Source organism: Lissotriton vulgaris, chromosome 2_1, assembly GCF_964263255.1.
Source record: "Lissotriton vulgaris chromosome 2_1, aLisVul1.2, whole genome shotgun sequence".
NCBI lineage: Eukaryota > Metazoa > Chordata > Amphibia > Caudata > Salamandridae > Lissotriton > Lissotriton vulgaris.
In genome coordinates, this window is record NC_141687.1 from 1,418,279,652 (window position 1) to 1,418,300,364 (window position 20,713).

The following is a 20,713-nucleotide window of genomic DNA, read 5'->3' on the forward strand; positions in this document are numbered from 1 at the left end:
ACAGTTTGGCATGGCTCTGACTTCAGGATCCCAGAAGAACAAGTCAAGATTAGCAGCGGACTGCAAAAAATCCACAAGGTAGAGAGCCTCTGTGCAAATGCAGTACGCCTGGGGAGTTTGCAAATGTTATTCGCATCTGCTTGGATCGAAGCAAATGACCTCAAGCCCTCCCCAGATTAAAGATGGCACCCCACACATCAAGTTGAGGTGATTTAGCCCTACATCGTGATATGCTATGGTGAGAAAGGGAGACAGTCAGATGAAGATGGGCTTGCAGTCCATGGAGTTCAAGGGAGTTAAGATAAGTATAAGGGGAGGCCGGAAGGCAGCACCAAACTGACCCCTCAGGAGGGGCCTAGTGCAGAGTGCCAACAGAATCTCAACTGCACAGGAGGGGCCTAGTGCAGAGCGGGAACACAGGGTCGGCATTCAATGGGGGAGATAAAGGTTGCAGAAAGGCTCAGGCCAGACAAAGAAAACCCACAGCTGCCGAGACAAGCAGAGATGCTAGGGGATGTAGGGACACCATTTGTCACGGGCTTCAAGGCGCAGGGGCTTCGGGTGCACAGGTGTCCTTAGGTGTCGGAAAACAGCTTACCAGGCAGGTCAATGTCAGGGAGAGTCTTCAAGTTAAGGCAGCCAGTGTCAAGATTGAGTCTGGCAGGGCTCACCTCCCAGTGGATGTGTGCTGATAAGCGCTGGTGAACCTTCATAGAACCGGTGGGCCACTTGCACTCGGGCCGTCGGTGTCTGGTGCAGAGGTAGATACAGGTGAGCTTGCGGTTCCTCAGGCAGTCATTTTCAATTCTGTGTAGATGGTTTCTTCTTGACAGGTCTGCTGTCCATGGGAGATTTAGAGTCTTTATTAAAGGCAGGCAGTCCTCCCCGGGTTTTGGAGGTCACTGGGCCTGCTGGACAAGTAGTCTTATTGTAGTAGAGGTGAAAGGCAGCAGACAGGCAGGGTTGTAGTCGGTCACTGTACATTCTCTCGAGCTAAAGCAGCTCTTCGGTGTCAGGGCTTCTTAGGTCATCGTAGATCAGATTTCAGGGTCTGGGGAGCCAACTAAATACTAGATTTAGGGGCATTACAGGGGAGTAACAGGTAGGGACCAATGGGTTCCTTACCTGGGGTGCCTACACCAACTTTTATGCCACCCTACTGTGGAAGGGGCATAACCTTAGCCCTGATTGGATAAGTCCTACCATCTTAAAGATGGTTGGCACTAAAAGATGTGTTTTTCTTCGCCTCCAGCACTTAAGGGGTGGAGTTGGCGGGGGCCCCTCCTATTCTTACTAAGTTTTGCTACAAAGTCTCCTGCCCAAAAGCGGGGACTGCCATCTGCTGCTAGCAGCAAAGGCTGGGGTCGGATTACAAAGGCGGCAGGTCTTTGAAGCTTTTCTCTCGAGCACTGTGAGTTCAAGTTATGAGAAAGGAGCTCTCCCAGTTAGTTGTAGGCCAAGAGGAGGGAGATAAAAGTAAACAAAGCGTAAGCAAAACCTCTTAGAAGACCTATATTACTTTTGACAAGGCAATAAATCCAACAAATGTTTTCATATACAGGGATGCTATAGATAGAAGACAAGACTTTTAGATATTACAAAAACATTATTTTATTTTCCTTTTCTTTTGTCTTTTTTTTTATATCATTTTACTTTTTAAAGGTTTATACAAATATGCATTATATCATACAACATCACATACAAAAAGTCTACAGGCGATCAGTGAACAGAGTTTAAAAAGAAGGGGCAAAGTTTTTTCTTTTCTATTGCAATTCACATTTGTGTGCAGTAGAAGGGATACGGATCATCACTTGATGCTAAAGAGTGGGATCTGCTGTGGCTATTGGGATGAATAATAGTATTATTCCATGATGTTCTAGATAGTATCAGTGCATGATAGGGTAGCCGGTACTGGTAGTAATTAAATCCTCATAGGGTGCTGGTCTTGTATTTAGAGTTTGCTGTTGACCAGAAAGTAGTAATGTTTCTCTCTACTTTTAAATGTAAAAGTGATGGCCGTAGCAGGGGGGTCCCAGACGAGTTCACTGATCGCCTGTATTAGTTTTGTTTGTTTCACCATCTTGGCCCTGAGGAAGGGGATTGTTTCACCGAAACGTAGGTAGGCCGTACATCCTAACAAGATCTAGATAATGTATCAAAGAATGATCAATACCACACAGATCATCGTTTAAAACCAGTGGAATCCCCATTTATATACCATCTGTGGAAAGTGTATCACCATCTGCACCTTTGGGTTATTATTTCATCCTATTTAGTGTGTTTGTATGCTTCTTTTTTAAACAATTATGAATGTGGTTGTATGACTGGTATGTGTGAAAGGTTGCATGTTATCAAGTTGTGCTAGCAATAGGGGCAAATTTCTTCAAAAAATCTTCTTTATACTGCACTTTATCTAACTGCATTGTTAGTAATCTATTCAATGTATTAGGATTATTTATGACTTTTTGTATGTGATGTTGTATGATATAATGCATATTTGTATAAACCTTTAAAAAGTAAAAGGATATAAAAAAAGACAAAAGAAAAGGAAAATAAAATAATGTTTTTGTAATATCTAAAAGTCTTGTCTTCTATCTATAGCATCCCTGTATATGAAAACATTTGTTGGATTTATTGCCTTGTCAAAAGTAATATAGGTCTTCTAAGAGGTTTTGCTTACGCTCTCGAGCACTGTGCCCATCCTGTGGGGGGGAGGGGGGTAAAGGGGGGGGGGGGGGTAAAGGGGGGGGGGGGGGGGGGTAAGACACCGCCGCTCAGAATGTGTTTTGATTATGGGCACAGACTCTCTCGACCCAGGGGTTCAGAAACATGCATGGTGGTGGCAGGCTGCCTAAAGCCAATCAGAGACAGGTTAGGTTTTCAGGGGGCACCTCAGAGGTGTCCTCTGGGTACATAGCTCAATAAATTAGTGGACTCACAAAGATAAGGAAGGAGGTATTTGCACTGGGGAGTCTACCTCTCATCAGGGGTAGCTTTGTAGTACATAGCTCAATAAATCCCACACTGGCATTAACTTTGAAGTTTATTTTATTATGCTTGATTAATTAAAATCATTGCATACAAAAAGGTAAAATATCTTACAGTTTGATAAAATTATTATAAAAAATTCCCAGCTTTTTGTCAGCAACAATAGAATGGCTTGTAAGATTTAACATCACGTTAAAAAAGTGCCCAAATTATTAAAACATTCTGCACGTTAGCCGTGTTGACTAAGTGTTATTTCGACTGGGGCAGTTCTTATAAAGTTCAAATCGGTTCTTGTAATGAGTAGTGGTTTGGCTGCTCGGTCTGGTGCTTCATTCTTTTTGCAGTTATGTCGAAGAATTTAATTAGCCAGCAATTTAACTTGACGAGCTCAGGGTTAAGGCACAGCATTACCGCTTGTCTGCACGATCTGACTAAGTACTGTTTGAACGCTGGCGTTAGCCGAGTGATCCTTAGGTCTTTTAACATATTACAGGTGCATATGACGTGAATTGAGTCTTCAACGTCGCTGCCGCATAAACAGAGCTGGACTCCTCCCTTGCTCTCCCAAGGCGGCATAAATTGATTGAAGGGGCCAACCCCCAGTCGGAGTCTTAGGAATTTTTCCTTGATATTAATTTTTAATCCCATTTTCAGGCAGAGCTGGGGTTTTAGCATTTTGTATGTGTGCAGGACCATCCAACCGTGCGATCGTTTAGCTAATGTTTTTTTGTCCTCTATTGCGGATAGTAAACTAGTTAGCTTTGATAGTTTTTTTTTTTTTAAAGTAAGATAATTCAGCGGGACGTCGCACAGCTCTATTAAACCTAGGTGTGTAATAGATTCCAGGAGATAAAGACTTGCTAGTGATTTTCCTGGGCGGGAAAGTTCCGTCCAGAGTTGGTCGTTAAGGGTTCCATTTTCATCGCCTTTAATTTTATGCCAACATTTCACATATGCTCCCATGCGTTCAAGTTTTTGTAGCCCAAATTACAATCATATTTGTGCCGGGGATACCATTCTGGGGAGTTGAAAGATTGCTCGGTATGAGTTGGATATTATATGGTCAAGAGTTGTTGCGTCTTTTCCCTTCAATACTTCACTCCCGTAAGTAATTGTTGGCTAGAGTTTTGCTTGCAAAACCCTTAGCAAAGGGTCAAAAGTCGGGTCTGGTAAGAGCTTCTTTAGAGGCTTTATGGCTAAGTAGGTTGTTACCCCCTTTCTCCGCAAATATTCTATTTGCGGATTTGATGAGTTATTTTGGTCCAGTATTACCCCTAGGTATTTGTAGCTTACTCCTTGTTCCAAACACTGGCATTAGTGGGGTTTATTAAGAGGTGGTGTTTGGTACCAAATACTCCTGGGTTCATTGAAGCCATCATGGTGCGGAGAACTCGAATTGTTAGTTTCCAGCCCATATACTCCCTATGGCTTCCCTGGCACTTACAATATTAAGGAATAGGCCTAAATATTGTAGGGTATACCTGCTCATGCAGAGATATTTACACCCTGCCTTAGGGCTTGTAAGGCCTGCTAGAGGGGTGACTTACCTATACTTTAGGCAGTGCTGGTTGGCATAGCACACAGGCAGTGTGCCATGTTTGTGGTTTTTGACTGCACCAGGGCATGCAAGCTGCAGTAACAGGTCTTCAGGGTTCCCTAGGGGTCCCTTTTTAGGTCCCATGCCCTGGGTACCATTTACTAGGAACTTACAGGGGGCTGAAGTTGCCAATCGTGGTACAGTTTCAGGGAAGAATCACTAGCATATGAACCTGGTTGGCAGGGACAGTGTGCACTACAATTGAAACCATATCATTTTCAAGGCAAAAAACATTTATTCACAGAGTCGATGCCCATGCACTTCCGAAGAGGAAGAGTCAACAAACTGCACACATCCATACCAAACACTAGATGGAAAAAGTATGCAAAGCATGTGTATCTAAAGACCCACATGCCTCGAACACCTATTTCGTGGTGTTAGGTGCAACTCTTTGTTAGGGTGAAGGGATCATGTTTTATTTTAACTGGAATATAAGCAGCTAGGGCTTCAATTGACTGTTCCCAAGTCAGATATCAGGAAATCAGCAACCCTCACATTTTAGGTCTTTGTCTGGCATATGTGTCCCAATGATGGAGACCGTTTACAAACACTGGAGTAACCATCTGAAGCTAGCCCTAAACCTAAGCACTTCCTTTCAGGATGGCAATGGCAACAGGGCTAAAAGTTATCAAAACACCTAGTGTTAAAAATAATAAAAACTTTGAGGTTGGATTTCAGCCCCATAAGGCGCTTGCAGTACATAAAATTATAATTTTAACTGCTCTTTATACTTAAGATATTAATAAAAGTCCTGTCTTTTTCAGAGATCTTGCAGTGGATGGACATTGAAATTGTGGTGCTGTAGTATGCTGTATTGAAGTGTATCTCTAGCCACCTCCTTGCTTAAGCCCAGGCTGTTTACCACTTGGGAGTAGCGTGTCAAAAGGGAGGAACTTAATTATCCAACAAGGGAAAAATAGTGGCCCTGGGACACCAGTGGCAAAGGGATACTGCCCAGGAGCCACTTATTGCTCCAGAACACTCTTATAGGTGAGTTATCGGTCCTTGTTTATCGTTCTCATTTGAAACCAACAAGATAGTTCAGAAGAAGTAAACATTCACTGCAAAACCTTGGTGTAATATGGAGATAACATGCTAAGTCTTATTCAGGCTGTCATCCTTTCAAGGTCAAAAAAATGGAGAACACAGAAGTGCAATAGCTGCATCTTTCAATGGTTGACTGCCTTCAACTCAACATATTTATGTAAGTCATCTGTGCCTGGCTTCCATTTTCCCTATAGTCATACCTTTTATTTGCCAATCTGTTTTCTCATCCCAGCAAACATGCCACCTTTGGTAAAATTCACCCAGCAGGTCAGCTCCTTAAAGCGTCCCCATCGAAACGGTTGACCATCTAGAGAGTTTCTATAGAAGTGTCACACAATCTTAACTTTCCAAATTGTCCTTGCATCTCCAACCCGAGCTGATAACTATCACAAATCTCGTACAGCCTTGAAGAGCTAGTAGGCATTATAATGGCCTTGAATACAGAGTGTATGACAATTGCTAATTCTTTTAGCTCACTAATTCCTGGTCTGGCACCTTCTGGTACTGTCTTTATCTTCATCCTAGAGGTAACTAGCAACTTCTCCTGAAAGACCGTTACATGTACTTTGTATTCAACTGCTCTAGGAAAATAGAAATCCTGCACTGGAGTAGGGAAGGGTTTTTTCACGCTTGTTGCGAATTCATGTTGATGTTATGCATTGCTTCCTAACAACATAATCCCAAAAGAAAACAGACAGGAGACTGTTAACATGCATGCCATCTCCTCCAACATATGCACTGAATGCGACATTATACACTCGTAAACAGGCATTTTTACTATAAGGTAGTGACTGCAAAGATTGAATGAACTTCCCCTTGACCTTTAAACATCCAACTGCTAAAAACAGCAAAGTTAGGGCATTAGCCGTGGAATTAGAATGAAGTTTGTAGGAAATCTGTACATTTCTCCCAGTAAATAAAAACATTTTCAAAAAACAAGAAATTGAGAAAACTGTATTAACTATTTAAAGACTAGGAAGGAGTGTAATGGTATTCCCACAATGATTTGCATTCCCCGAGATATGTAAATATAAAACCCCAGTGTACAACAAAATAGTATTCCTTTTGTGGTCTTAAGGAGATCAGTGTTGTGGACAGAACTGGATTGTTATAAGCACTCAAAGTAATGTAAGCGGCGATTTTGTTAATCGTTTACAGTGAACACTTTAAATCAAGAATAATACTGAGGGGAATGATTTTCCTAGTTGGAAGTATTGCATTCTACTTGGGAAAGCCTGACATAAACATGACACCAAGCATATACAATGTACAAAACAAGCTCGTTATAAAATGGAAAATGAAAATGACCAAAAAGGTTCAGGTTTGCAGCACTTTGAAACAAGAAACTCTTTTTTACCTGGTATCTGGTTTGGGGGTGCCCCTCTTGCAGTGAAATCTGAGAAACAGAAAAAGTATCTACTGTGCAGGCGCACTAAGTTTATGCAAATATAGGAATATTGCAATGTTTAAAAAAAATTAAAAACCTGCAATAGGTTTAAACGTATGCCAATCAAAGACAATGTTCAGCCTACAAACTGTGCTATTCATCAAGTCTCTTCAAGCCTTTGGTACCCATAAGTTTGCTAGATTCAAGGTGAAACTGATGGCATCAGAATACATTTATAAATAAAAGAGGCATTGAATAACAGATACTGCTTGTCTATTCCAGCCACCGTGTTTAAAATCAAGATGGCAAGCCGAAGCTAAGACAGAAGACTTTGAATTCAATCAGGAACCCCCAATTTCCAAGGACATTTTTTTTTTTTTTTTTTAATAGGCTTGTGTAGACTCTGAACACAGTATTCAGTATTTTGTTCATTTAGGAAAATGAAAAGCAACTTACATGCAAAAGATCCATGTTGGCCATCTGATAGGCTGGCGACCCCAGAGCTTTCTGTGGCAGTCCTTTAATAGTGCTTTCAATAAGTGTCTGAAAAGTAGAGAACACATTTTTCATTTCGGAAGAATACAATCTGCAAAACAAGCAATTTTAGAAGCAGAGATCGGTAACTAATATCCTCGCCCTGATCCACCGCCTCACCCCCGTTCCGATTTAGTTTCAAGTCATACATAATGGAATCACCATTTGTGCATTAAATTGAAAATCTTCTGGTGTAGGGACTTTACTGTTAGGATAGAAACCCTAAACAAAAAAAAATCAATTATCCAAATATGGTGCTCATGAACTTACAAGGAGTATTAAGATAGTCAATGTAACAGGAACCAAGGTGCTATGAAAGCAAGAACTGTGTCTAACTCTGTCAACAAACGATAACCAGCATGGTTGATGCTTCTAGAAGTCCTGCCATTTTTGGTCAGGCTTTGAGCTCAACCACCTTAGCCCTGGAGGTAAGCAAAGTCCAGTCCCCTGTGTGCGCAGGGACCTAATCCCAAGTGCAACAGCCCAATGGCAGCTTAACTAATGTTACAACTTCTACTCCATTCTCACCCTCTTGCAGGAAAGTAATACAACAATGGAGTGGATGCACACGCACACTATTACCAAGCGGAGGAGTCCCCTTACCTCGCGGCTCGAAATACTTCAAAGAAAAACAGCTTGCACACATCTGGACCCAACACTAGATGACAGGAGAATGCAAAGCATGTGCATCTACAGCCACACATGCCTCAAGGAATAGGAATTCAAAAGAAAAATGTATAACCCAGTCAGTCTATACATGTAAATATTCCTTGGAAGCAACTGATACCTTTCATAACCCAAATATTTTAAAGTGTACAGTGGTAAATAGCCTCAAATGCTTCCTCAACGCCCTTGATCTCACCCAAATATGCAATAGCCCGACCCATGAGAAAGGTTCTATCCTCGACCTTATCTCCAAAGAGGACGCTATTCAACTGGAGTCAATCCAACCTTGTGACTGGTCAGATCATCATATTGTCTCCTTCCTGATCAATGAAAAAATTAAATTTAACCCAGTGCAACCCTCTAAGCCCAAAGTCTGGAAAAGGGACATGAAGAAACTCAACCCAAACTCCTTACCGCCTAACAGCTGCAATCTCCTACTTCCCCTGTCCGGCGCTACGGACGTTCAGCACCTGACTGACCACTACCTAAATGCTATGTCCACAATAATCAATGAGGCTGCACCCTTGCAACTGAAAAGAGTCTCGTCCAAGATCTCCAACCCCTGGTATGACGGGAGCCTCAATGAGGATAGACGGGCCATGCGAATGGCAGAGCGCACTTGGAGGTCAGCCCCCTCTGCACTGCACCTAAAAAGCCTGAAGAAACAGAGAAACGCCTACTTCAGAAAAATAAAACGCTCAAAAAGAGATTTCTTCAGCCTCCAGCTCGCCCAAGCAAAAAACCGCCCAAGGAAACTGTTCGAGTTAATCAGAACACAATCCAAAGAACAACCCCAGACAATCAGCACCATGAGCATCACACCTTCCTGTGAAGACTTCTCTGCTTTCTTTAACCAAAAAACAGACAACATAAGAAGCGATTTCCTCAATGACGCAATCCTTTACTGCAACCCCCAACTCACAGCAGCGCTTGAACGAAAGAACAACGCTACATGGTCATCCTTTGGCACCTACTCCGAAGAAGAAATTGGCAGATTGCTCAGCACCCTGAAACCATCCAATCACCTCACTGACCCCCTTCCTGCAAACGCGGTAAAAGACTTTACCCCTTTGCTCCTCCCACTCTGGACTAAAATTATCAATAGCTCTCTTCAACAAGGATCCATCCCTGACGCCCTTAAAGTCGGACAAGTCACACCTTTACTAAAAAAAACAACAGCAGACCCCTCTGATCTAAACAACTACCGCCCTATTACAAATATTCCCACCCTCGCTAAACTGTTGGAAAAATGCGTACAGCTACAACTGACTAAACACATAGACAAGTTTGATCTCCTCAATGCTCATCAGTCAGGCTTCCGTGCAGGGCACAGTACCGAAACCGCCATGACTCACATTGTGGACGACGCCCTCCAAATCCTAGACCAAAATGATATCTGCCTCCTCATCCTTCTGGATCTCTCCTCAGCATTCGACACAGTTTAACATGAGAACTTACTCGAACTGCTAAACACAAGAATGGGCATATCAGGGACTGTTCTCAAGTGGTTCACCTCCTTTCTACACAACCGCACACAAAGATTCAAAAGCAACAACCTGATGTCCTCTCCAGTACCTGTATCGCTAGGCGTCCCCCAAGGATCCTCCCTCTCCCCAACACTGTTCAACCTAGTTATGGAACCTCTCACTACTTTGCTACAGACATCCAATGTGCACTTTCACATGTATGCCGACGACACCCAACTCTATCTCAAAATACAATCCCCCAAGGACATCATGCTTCTGAACACCACGATCAGAAACACCCAATCCTGGCTTGCAGAGAATCACCTCAAACTCAATGCACTGAAGACTGAGTTCCTCCTGATCTCACCTCCCGCAAAAATCTCTAAGGCTCAAACATGGCTCAAGCACTTAACGGCTTTAAATGTACAACCTACCGTCGTAGACTCAGCAAAATCCTTAGGCATAACACTTGACGCCAATCTCAACATGCAGCAGCACATCAGCAAGGCAACCAAAGGAGCGAACTTCCAAATCAATACCTTGAGAAAACTTAAAGCCTTCCTTCCAGCCAAAGACTTCCAAACTGCAGTACAATCTATAGTCATCCCGCACATAGAATACGGAAGCACCGCCCTCTGCGGACTCCCCCCTAACTACAACAGCACCCCTAAGAGCGTCCCTTAACGCTGCAGCGAGACTCATCACTGGCTCAAAAAAACACTCGCATATTTCCCCTGACTTCAAATCCCTGAACTGGCTACCTTTTGAAGCCAGAATACATCTGAAAATCGCCTGCATGACTCACAAGGCTGTACACATGAACTCACCCGCCTACCTCACTCAAAAGCTGACAATCTCGGGTGGCTCTAGAACTACTAGAAGCACAAACAATCTTTTGCTGAAACCTCGAAGATACAGGAAGGAAAAAAAACCTATAAACGGTCCTTTTCAGGAATGGCACCCAGGATCTGGAACTCACTCCCTCCGGAAACCAGGCTCATCTCCTCCAACAAACTGTTTAAGAAAGAAGTAAAAGCGATCCTCATGGATAAATACACATGATCTATTATCCTGTAGCTCTCATGAATCCGCTCCGTAATACCTGCCTGACCCCCTGGTCTACCTGTACTACTTGTATCATGACTTATTGGATTGTATATGTTCCCTCTTTGTATTTTGATGTATTGTTAACGCACCTGTCTGACTTTGCACACTGTACCTACACCACCTCAACCATCCCTACTTTTGTACTACTGATGCACCTGTGTGACTCTACATCCTGCACGCATCTACCTCAAATATGCCCACCTTTATGTTATCTCCAAAAACACTTGTAGCACGCTTAAACAAGTATATGCTTATTTTTGTACTTTTATATTATTGGCGCAACTGTTTGACTATGCACCTTGTACTACCTCACCTACTATCTACCTCCTGTTTTTTGACCTACCTATGTAACTATGCACCTTGTACCTAACTACCTCAACTACTACATTCTATTTCCCACGTGCCCTTGTAAAGCGCTCTGATATCTGCAAAGATCTTGTTCGCGCTATATAAAACTTTTAACTAAATTAATAAACTAAAGCATAAATATAACCTACGCTTGAGACAATTCTGCCTGGGCAAAAACAAACTAAAAGAAAGACAGCTTACCATTATGATTAAGACAAGCCACAACGTTGATTTTGATTAATACAAATATTAAAGAATAACCACAATTATAGCTAATTACATTTAGAAAGGTTACAATTCGTGTTACTCTTACTTTGAGTCTACTTTCTGTGCACTGCTTGCTGCCATCACCCTTCAATTTTTTTCACATCTCCCAACTGAATCGCCTTAAAATATGCAATTGCAGTCAACGCTGCACATGCATTTAAGGTTCATAACCTCTTATGGCAGCCCAAGAAAAAGTAGTAACAAAGTCCAAGCACAGCGCACTTTTGAAAACTACCAATGACATTTACAGGTGTCAACCAAATTGTTTTTTAAACCTGTAGCCCCTTGGAATGAGATTTGCAGCGCTAGGCTCTTCAGAAATTAACTGCCATTCTAGGTTTATTTGGCTACTGGAAGACTACATTTTGGTGGGGATTCCAACTGCACATGAGTGACACCGGATTGAATTGACATGATCCAAAAGTGGCTCACTTTTTCCTTTCAAAAGACAGTATTTACGCAACAGCTCAGGGCTGGATTAGTTGTGTCAAATCCTCTACACTGTCTGAGAGACGGAACGAAAACGGTCTCAAAGCTCTGATCTAAAGAAAGGAAACTAAAAACAGCATAATCAGGATTGCTCTTGGGATGAGGAAGCATGTTGCACACCATTGGGGGTGTTAGGAGCAATCAGGACCTGGAAGCAGCTCTGATCCAAAATCTTGGGCTCGCTTGCTATGGTAACTGTCGCTCTAGACTTCTGCACGGCTTGGAAGAAAGCCTCCAGATACATGAAAGGAGAAGACATGGAGTACATTGGCAGACATGATTTTTCTTGGTTCTCTCTGTAAAGTACTACAGTTATGCTTGGCTCTAATGCTACTAGATACTTCAATGAGTGAAAACAGCAAACGCAAACAGTCAGAGTTAAGAACTGGTATGTGGAACACCAAATACATTGGACTTTTTGGGTAGATTCATGAAATGTACTCACAAGCCAAAATGAAGACCAGCGTGCTTTTACCATCAGTACTTTTCAGTTGTATGAACTTCAAATGGTAGAAAACTAAACTAATTTTAATGCATGTCCAATTAAATTCTGTGCAGTATCTTTGTGAAGTTGAGATGGACCAGTATTTAGTTGGCAAACACTTAGCATAGCTCCTCTGCAAAAAACCTGCTCAAGTGTCAGATAAGACCGTTTACATCGCCTACAATTTGTTTTATAAAGCACAAAAATATACAACTTACTAGTGCTTTCTGTGCAGGAAGAATGTCGGCTGTGACAATGTTTTTTAAGGCTTGTAACAAGAGGGGAAAAACATCAGAGCCTTGTCGGTCTCGCTTATTGCCTGAAAAAAAGGAAGAAAATGTTGAATTTAATCAGTTTTCCATCAATTTCAACATTATTTTTAGTCATAAAGACACTAATTCCGGTTAGGGATAGGATGCCAGGGAACATCGAAAAGCAATTTCCTTTCAAAAACAAATGTTTTACACACCACAGGGGAATCTGAGAAGGCGTTACGAAGTGGCTTGATTCGCTCTTATTTCTAGAGTGAAAACTCACACAATTGTGAATGAATTGATAATTTAATTAGCTAAAATCACAAAAAAAAAACATGCAATACAAAAGGTCCATCTCAAACAATAAAATCAGGTTTAAATTAAAGTGTTTCATTGGTTAAAACAATGTTGCTAATTTATCTTCGACAGTTCTTTGCATCACTGATGGTCTTGAGTTACATGATTTTAAAACTGAGGCAATTCGGATTTCATTTTATTGTTTACAATAAATATTTTTTTCCCCACACTGAGCAAGTTCTCTGTTGTGACGCAGAATGTTAGTACACCTTTGCAAGGTGTCATTTCCTGTCTTAAAAACATTGGCCCGAGTAGAGCATGGCGCACAGTTGAGAATTCAGGGCAGCAGCAAAGTGATTGCTACCGATTCCCTTGAAATAGTGTTAAACTGCTCTGAGGTAATAATTTGCTAATTTAATTCATATGTCCTTTCCACTGAACATCTGCAGAGGCTGCCTTACTACTTGCTGAATTAGTTCTGAGCGCAGAGCGAGAGGTCAGTCTTCTTTGATTGCACGTAGAAGTATGTGAAGCTACTTGTCTTCCCACAGACCATTTGGAAGTAGAAAATTAGATGCAAGTGGATTTCATAATCTTTGGTTTTGTCAAATTAGTGTTAAAGAGCTTGTCGCAGCTACAGTGACCAGAGACCTCTAATGAACTAGGAAAAAAGGATGCAAGTGGAAGTTTTAGATTCATAAAAATCCAAAGCTACTTTAGAAAGGGGTTCTGATGAAACACTGCGCAGGGATACCAGGAAAATAGGACTGTATTTTATTTAAGCTGGAGGATGATGTAATTACAAAGAATGCAGACTTTCTGGATAGGTGGAAAAGGTTAGATTTAGTACTAGCTGCATGCAAAGCTTCTGCCAGTGCTGGTACAGAAAACAAAACTAGACACCTGTGCACATACAACAAAAACATTCATTTGCAAAAAATTAATTTAAAAAAAAAAAGGTTACAATCGGGTGAAAGGATCAGTATGCCAGCCAGTTTGCTTATGTGGCTGTTATTACACTTGCAGTTTAAATCTCCCTTAACCTCTAAGGTGATCAGCAGACTAAGCTTTGGTTGTAAAAAAAGTAGACTATAACGTTTGGTTGTCAACAATATAACAGAACGTCTAGAATTATGAGGTGAAGGTAAACTTGTAGATAACCTGGAGAGTTCTTACCAGCCTCAATGGTTGCTTTCACGAGGCTGATCATATCCTTCCAAATCAGCTGCACAATGGCATCTGTAAAGAAGATCATACATATTGATGTCAATACACAGGCAAATAATATATTCTGCACAAAACTAACTTTGAATATTATTGGCCATATGTGTGAATTGGCTCATTTTATTTCGCCTCAGCCAGGCAGGACGTTCCGTTAAAGTCAAGGGTGTGTGATTACACTGACAGTATAACCCGCGCTCACCCTTGGGTAGCTTGGCACTGAGCACTCAGGCTTATCACAGAGGCAAAGTGTAAAGCATCGGCACAGCATTCTCACAAATACACTGAACATCACAAGAGACATCACACATGGTGTAGGGAACTAAAGTTTGTATTCACCATATGTTAACTAATACAAAATGATGAATATGCATTTCTGGGCATAAATGACATTCAGAAATATCACCAGCAGTACTAGGCTTAACCTGATTAAAGACATCCGTAATTTGCACACTTGGGAAAGGTCCCATTTTACATGCACCCTTGTGCGTGCAAACCGTAAGAGCGAGGCCATCCTTTCAATTATTATAATTCAACACCACGCAGTTATAAGGTGCACCTTCGATCACAACGATTTCAGAAAGGTGTACACAGAATATTACAATTTGTTTAAGCAGCACCATGGGCCAAGGCCATACAGGTAAAAAACAATATCAAACCGAGGATTCTTTTGGCAAGAATCAAAGTGTACAGAAACACCGGCATGCAGTGTAATGTCATCACAAGCAGTCGCTCTCATTCACTCACCACCGTAATACGGTGCAACTGAAAACCAGCAGGTGAGTTGATAATGCACATGCAGACCCAAACCCTACTCCGCCCTCCAGCGGACCCAGACTACACCCACAGTTCGGAGATAAAGAAAACCTTGCCCCTGACACTAAGCCAATTGCGGCCGGAGTCACGGTCCCAGGAAAAAAAGGTGGAGGTAAGCACAGGACTAATTAGGCAGCAGTCGACAAATGGGGATGTTGCTACTACTCAGAAGTAGTGCAGGTACAGGCTGCGGGCAATTGTAGCTCAATCAAGGGATTCCGCCCCATGCCTTCCAGCACCATCCCAGTTATGCGAACCTAGGAGGGGGGTGGGGGGATGCAGTCTCCTGACCCGACTCATTTCCTCCCTGGAAATGAAGCACAATGTCTGGTGCACGTTGAGCTGGGTTGCACCAGACAATTCGGTCACACACAACGAAGAGTTGCACTTCCGTACCTCCCTGAAAATGAGGCACAATGTCTTGTGCACGTTGAATGATTCGCACCAGACAATTCCGGTCAACCACGCAGTCGCACGTTCAGCAGTCCTGCCCAAAGTAGAATAAGACGCCATCACTGCAGAGGGTTGTAACAGGAGAATCTGACATCACAGGCAATGAGCATGCAGTTGGCAAATCGCACTAGAGATGTGGCACAATCGACAAAGCAGGTCACGCAGGGACACACAACCGGTGGATCCGCTTACCTCCAACAAGACGCTTATGCGTGTTGAGGTCCCACGATGCAGCGGCCACTCAGATGTGGGTAGTACTTTTGGGGCTCGGCACCAGTCAATCCTGTCTCCAGGCACAATAAATACTATGTTCACTCTCACACTGTGCTACCAGTTGGGATCCAGCAGACTATGTGTGCACTTAAGAGGGCACCAATCTCCAGGGATCACCAGTAGATGTGGTCAGCACCTCGTGGGAGGTATTTGATGTTCCCGAGACGTCCACAAGAGATCAAGGGGGCAAGCCAACAAGTCCTCGGAGAGCACACTTGACGATGCCACACAGCAGCAGGTAGTCAGCCCTGGCCAGCCACTATCCAGGACAGATGCACGGTCGCATCCAATGGCTGTAATTCTCCTTGTGAACAGATTCCTCTGGCAGTATGCACTACGCAGTTCCAGGATATCCAGTCCCACGTCACCGTAAGTGTATCCCTGCCCAATTATGACACCAGTAGTTATGCTGTAGTGTGACTTTGAAAAGTGGGGTGGTTCAGAGGGTTTCTCTTTGACCCACAGATATTTACCTTAAGTTCCAGTTCTGTCTGCCATAGGGCCGTGGATTGCAGATCTTAATCTTTAGTGGGGCCACGATCAGGCTCCTAGAGGCAAAGTATCAAAACCTCTTTCTCCAATCAATCCAGCCAGCCCTCAAACAGTACAAGTCTGTCATTCCCGTTGCACGCCCAATGTTTATAGCCGTCTCTGGGGAATGCACAGATGTGCTCCCCAGCCTGGACTAGTCAAACTAAAAGGCACACAAAGAGTTTTAGAGTGGAGAAATGCCCACTTTCTAGAAGCGGCTTTTCTGAGCTATTAATGACAAATACCTCTTTACCTCTGGAGAGGGTTTGTCATTGTGAATCTAATGATGGGTAACATTTTGAGGCTGCTCTACTGTAAGCCACTATTGCAGTTTTAAGTATTCTCAACCATTCACCCATGTTAACCAATGGGAAGAGCAATCCTCATAGGTAGTGAACTCACACATGGGTATACTTCACTACTTGGGCATGGAACACACATGTACGTGCCCTGCCTTTCACATACCACTTGCTTCATCCCTCAAGACTTACCCCAGGGGCACTCTAGTGGTAGTGAATGGTCCCCTCAGGGTTGGCCAGTGGTTTACAAAGGGCAATCTGAGCAGAAGAGCAATTGCGCACATAGGCCTGCAATGGCAGGCTTGGTACCTTTTTAAAACCATCATAGGTGCAAGCGCAAACACACAGGTCTGCAGTGACACACTGGAGACATGTTTAAAGGTATCAGTAAGCACAACTTCCTAACATATGTAGGAAGGGTGCACGCATTTTGACACTGCATTTACATCGCAATGTGTCGAGAGCCTTACGTCACTAAAAGAGAATCAGGAAAACCGCTGAGAATAAAGCAAAACATTTAGGGAAACAATACCAAAAGTGTGTATGGTCTAACGCCATAATACAGAAAATACAACCCTCGGAGAAGCTACATCTTATTACTGAAAGTGCCCAAGACCCTTTTAGTATTACTCAATTAGTGTCTGCTCTACAAGGATGCCTTAATATGAATGACAGAACCCTTTGTATGCTTGATATTACAGAAGCACAGGAATGAAAGGTGCCTAGATTTAGTTTTCTTGGCAGAGGCATCTTGGGATAGGCCCGCTTGAGTGCAAGTTAAATCAGCTTCACAACACAGTCACGTTCAAAATGCAACCAAATGCAGACAAGGGAGCCTCTGTACAGATGCAGTCAGAGTAGCAGAAGTACAAAAAACCACATCTTGAGGCAGTTTCCCTCCTTTACAGGGCCAGTAGTCTTCATGCAGTGACCCCAATTAGCAAGCACTCCAGTGCAAACTGGGGGAAATGCACCTCTAATAATGCAACCAAATTTGATATGCTGCTGCTCACCATACTTCGAATTGACCATTGCTGTGGTACAGCAGCCTAATTTCAGCTTGTTGCTCTTGCACCCAAAGATCACCCTTTAGTCGCTTGGTGGAGTCCTACATTGGTGAATCATACAAACCGAACCCCATGTCTCCCTACCCCAGCTTCTGCTATGAAATTCTGGTTCTGAGGAGCCACTATGTTTGAATTTTAGTGGTTGGGATTTACAACACCCATCAAGAGACTTTAATTTCGCCAACCCATTCAAAGCAAAACCTAAACAACATCTTCCTTACCTGAAGCATCTTTCCCGACTGCTATGAAGCCATCCTGAACAGCATTCAGGAGTGTGCTGGCGTGCTTGCAGAAAAATGAAGAGCTACTAATCAATGGGTGCAGCAGAGGCTCTAGACAGACAAAAGGTATACAATTTAGGTAAATCTTCAAATAATCCTTCTTGGTTTGCAGTATTCCAAGCAGTCATAGCAAATAGTGGTCACTCAACTACAGAGCTATGAAAACACTTGGAGGCATGGCAGAACAAACTCTAAATAGATGTATAAATAATCAAAAAAGCAAAATGCAAGCATCATGGCAGTCACACTTCATCCTAATGAATGTAAATAAACTCAGACAACCAAAATAATAACAGACAATATTTTCAGACATGAAGTCGAAAGTTCCTTACCTAAACCAAGTACTAGATTATTTTTCTTGGCAAATGGTACAACCTCTGGACCCAACAGGAAATGGACCAACATTTCAAGCCCCAAAAGCTGAACAGATGGAAGTGCCGGTGATGAAAGACTGCTAGAATTTAAGTTCATCTTGGGTGTTACAGGGCTTCCAAATGGAAAGGGTCCTGAGGAGGAAAAGAAATCTATAAATGAACATTCTTAGTTTTGCCGGAAACAACTGAAAGGTAAGTAGTAAATTATTTACTATCAGTAGAAGTGTCCTCATTTTAGGCACTTTACTTTCCAGGGGGAGCAAAGTCAAGCAATAAAGACCAAATATATTAGTGAGTTAGGGGATAGATGATAAAAGTTAACAGCGACAAATAAAATCAGTGTCCAACTTGACTAGGACTTAAGAAAAAGGTTGTGTCAAAAATAATGACACCAAGTAAAATTTTTCCAAAGTAGCGAAAAAAGTTGTAAATCTACCGCTGGAACACATAAGGAAAAACAAATTACTACATCCCACACAGTCAGGCTTCAGATCAACCTACTCAGAGACAGCTTTGCGACTGAGAATACAGAAGAGAGCAGATGAAGGACTAACCACAGCACTGGTCTTATTAGACCTTAGCGCCACACAAGCTGCTCATACATCGAGTCAGAAGCGGGGGTGTAGCTGGGGCTGCATTGGACTGGATGGTATCCTACCTGCAGGACCGCAGCTTCCAAGTGGTACAATCTGTGTACACCGCCAAACCCATTGTGCTGGCACAGGGGGTGCCACAGGGCTCAATTTTGAGCCCAACCCTTTTCAATTTATATGTCATCCCTTGGGCGACATTGTAGAAAAACATGGAGTCTCAATCGTGTTGTACGCAGAGGACACTCAGCTAGTGGTCACTCTAGCTCCCAAATCACCTCAAGCAGCCAAGAGCTTTGCAACCTGCCTGAAAGATTTGGCAGGGTGGATGGCAGAAAACTGCCCAAGTTTAAATGGCAGCAAGACAGAGGTACTAATAGTAGGAAACTCACCATCCATCTGGTCGTCGGCCTAGTGGCCGACTATGCTAAGACCAACACCTACACTGAAGACAGAGGTACAAAAAAAATCTAGGAATATGGATGGATTCTAAATTACCTTTCGATTCTCAAATCAAGAGAATAAGAGGAAAGTATTTTGGAATCCTGAAGATCCTAAGGAACGTCCCAGATCTGCCAGAAAAACCGTGACTCATGCATTTGTCACGGCAAAACTGGACTATGGGATTGTGCTGCTCCTGGGTGCAACTAAAAGCTGCAATCCATTCAGAATGCAGCTGCACACTTGGCGCTGAACCTGCCGAAAAGGGCTCCCTCGAAGAACGCATTGGAGAAATTGCACTGGCTGACGGTTCTGAAGCGTATCATGTTAAAGGCATTGTGCTTTGGTCATCGCTTTTTGCAGGGGAAAAGGCCCTTCATACTTGCATAATCTACTTTCACCTTATACAATGCCAGCTGCGATCCACTGGGACACATCTGATAAAGGTCCCAAAGATAAAAAGGAGCATGCATGCGCAAACGATCCTTTAGCTATCTGACTGCAAAGACCTGGAACGTACTTCCCATGTCTCCTAGGAAGGAACAATCTGAGAATGTTTTTCGCAAGAAACTGAAAAAATTGCGTTTTACACAGTAGCCAGGGCCACACACGAACTCTAGACAAATGATTCTTGAAATTGTCAGAGTGAAATAGCGTGGGGACACACCAGCTGGTGTAACCATGCGCTCTATAAATCTAAACTTACTAACAAAGAAAACCATACAGCGCTACAATCTTGAAGGTAGACTTTTGGCCCCAAAAGTTTGTGTGTGGTTATAAGGCTTATTATAGGACAGAGGTGGCAGACAAAATTATACCATGCTTGATACACCCAACATTCTCCCCCTTCAGTAGCTCTGGGTCAATGGTTGGGCAATTTAATGCACTAAAAGGGAATAAAGCAGCAGCTTTTAAGCTTGTAGCTATTAACCCCGGAAGCCATAAATCTAGGTTTACACCCAGTTTTGAGGATGGTGCAACCCATGCCTGTAGCTGTACTTGCTCACCCAGCCCAGTGTTATTAGTCAAGATTATGTACAAGAGCTTTGTGTACCTGCTTTTATCCCAGTTTGATTTAGACTCTGGTTAGCTGATCCTCGTGCAGGAGGTATAGGAGTAGAAGCAGAAGAAGAATCCACACTTAAAGTGTTTTGAATTAGTGGAGCACACACCTAAAAGTTCAAATACAATGTTAGAAAGCAAGCAGCATGTATTTAGCAGTGTCTTAATGAATAATGCAAACAGTTACAGCTGTCAAAGGCAAGCTATTAAACGAGTTTGGCTTACAGAACCGAGAATCACTAGACAGCAACTTGTACCATTTAGCATTGAACTGATGAGGTCAAACACAAATCTGCATCTCTTTTCTCTTCATAATACACAGAGTAGTCAAGCCTTTCAGGTTTCTGCAGTATCTCCAGAGGGCTTCTATCAGG

General features: G+C 42.7%; 1 protein-coding gene across 2 annotated transcripts in view; it reads right to left on the minus strand.

Moving 5' to 3' along the window:
- The window catches only part of RIF1 (replication timing regulatory factor 1), a 424,226-nt gene that overhangs the window by 303,642 nt on the left and 99,871 nt on the right, over window positions 1–20,713 (minus strand). The window contains exons 10-16 of one of the 2 annotated variants that reach the window (XM_086957240.1): window positions 20,332–20,449; window positions 18,205–18,378; window positions 17,813–17,923; window positions 14,108–14,170; window positions 12,599–12,699; window positions 7,476–7,562; window positions 6,990–7,028 (exon numbers count right to left, since the gene is read on the minus strand). In XM_086957240.1, coding sequence (XP_086813366.1) covers window positions 6,990–7,028; window positions 7,476–7,562; window positions 12,599–12,699; window positions 14,108–14,170; window positions 17,813–17,923; window positions 18,205–18,378; window positions 20,332–20,449 — 693 coding nt within the window. The remainder of the gene's footprint in view (window positions 1–6,989; window positions 7,029–7,475; window positions 7,563–12,598; window positions 12,700–14,107; window positions 14,171–17,812; window positions 17,924–18,204; window positions 18,379–20,331; window positions 20,450–20,713) is intronic. The other variant, XM_086957241.1, reaches the window with a different exon arrangement.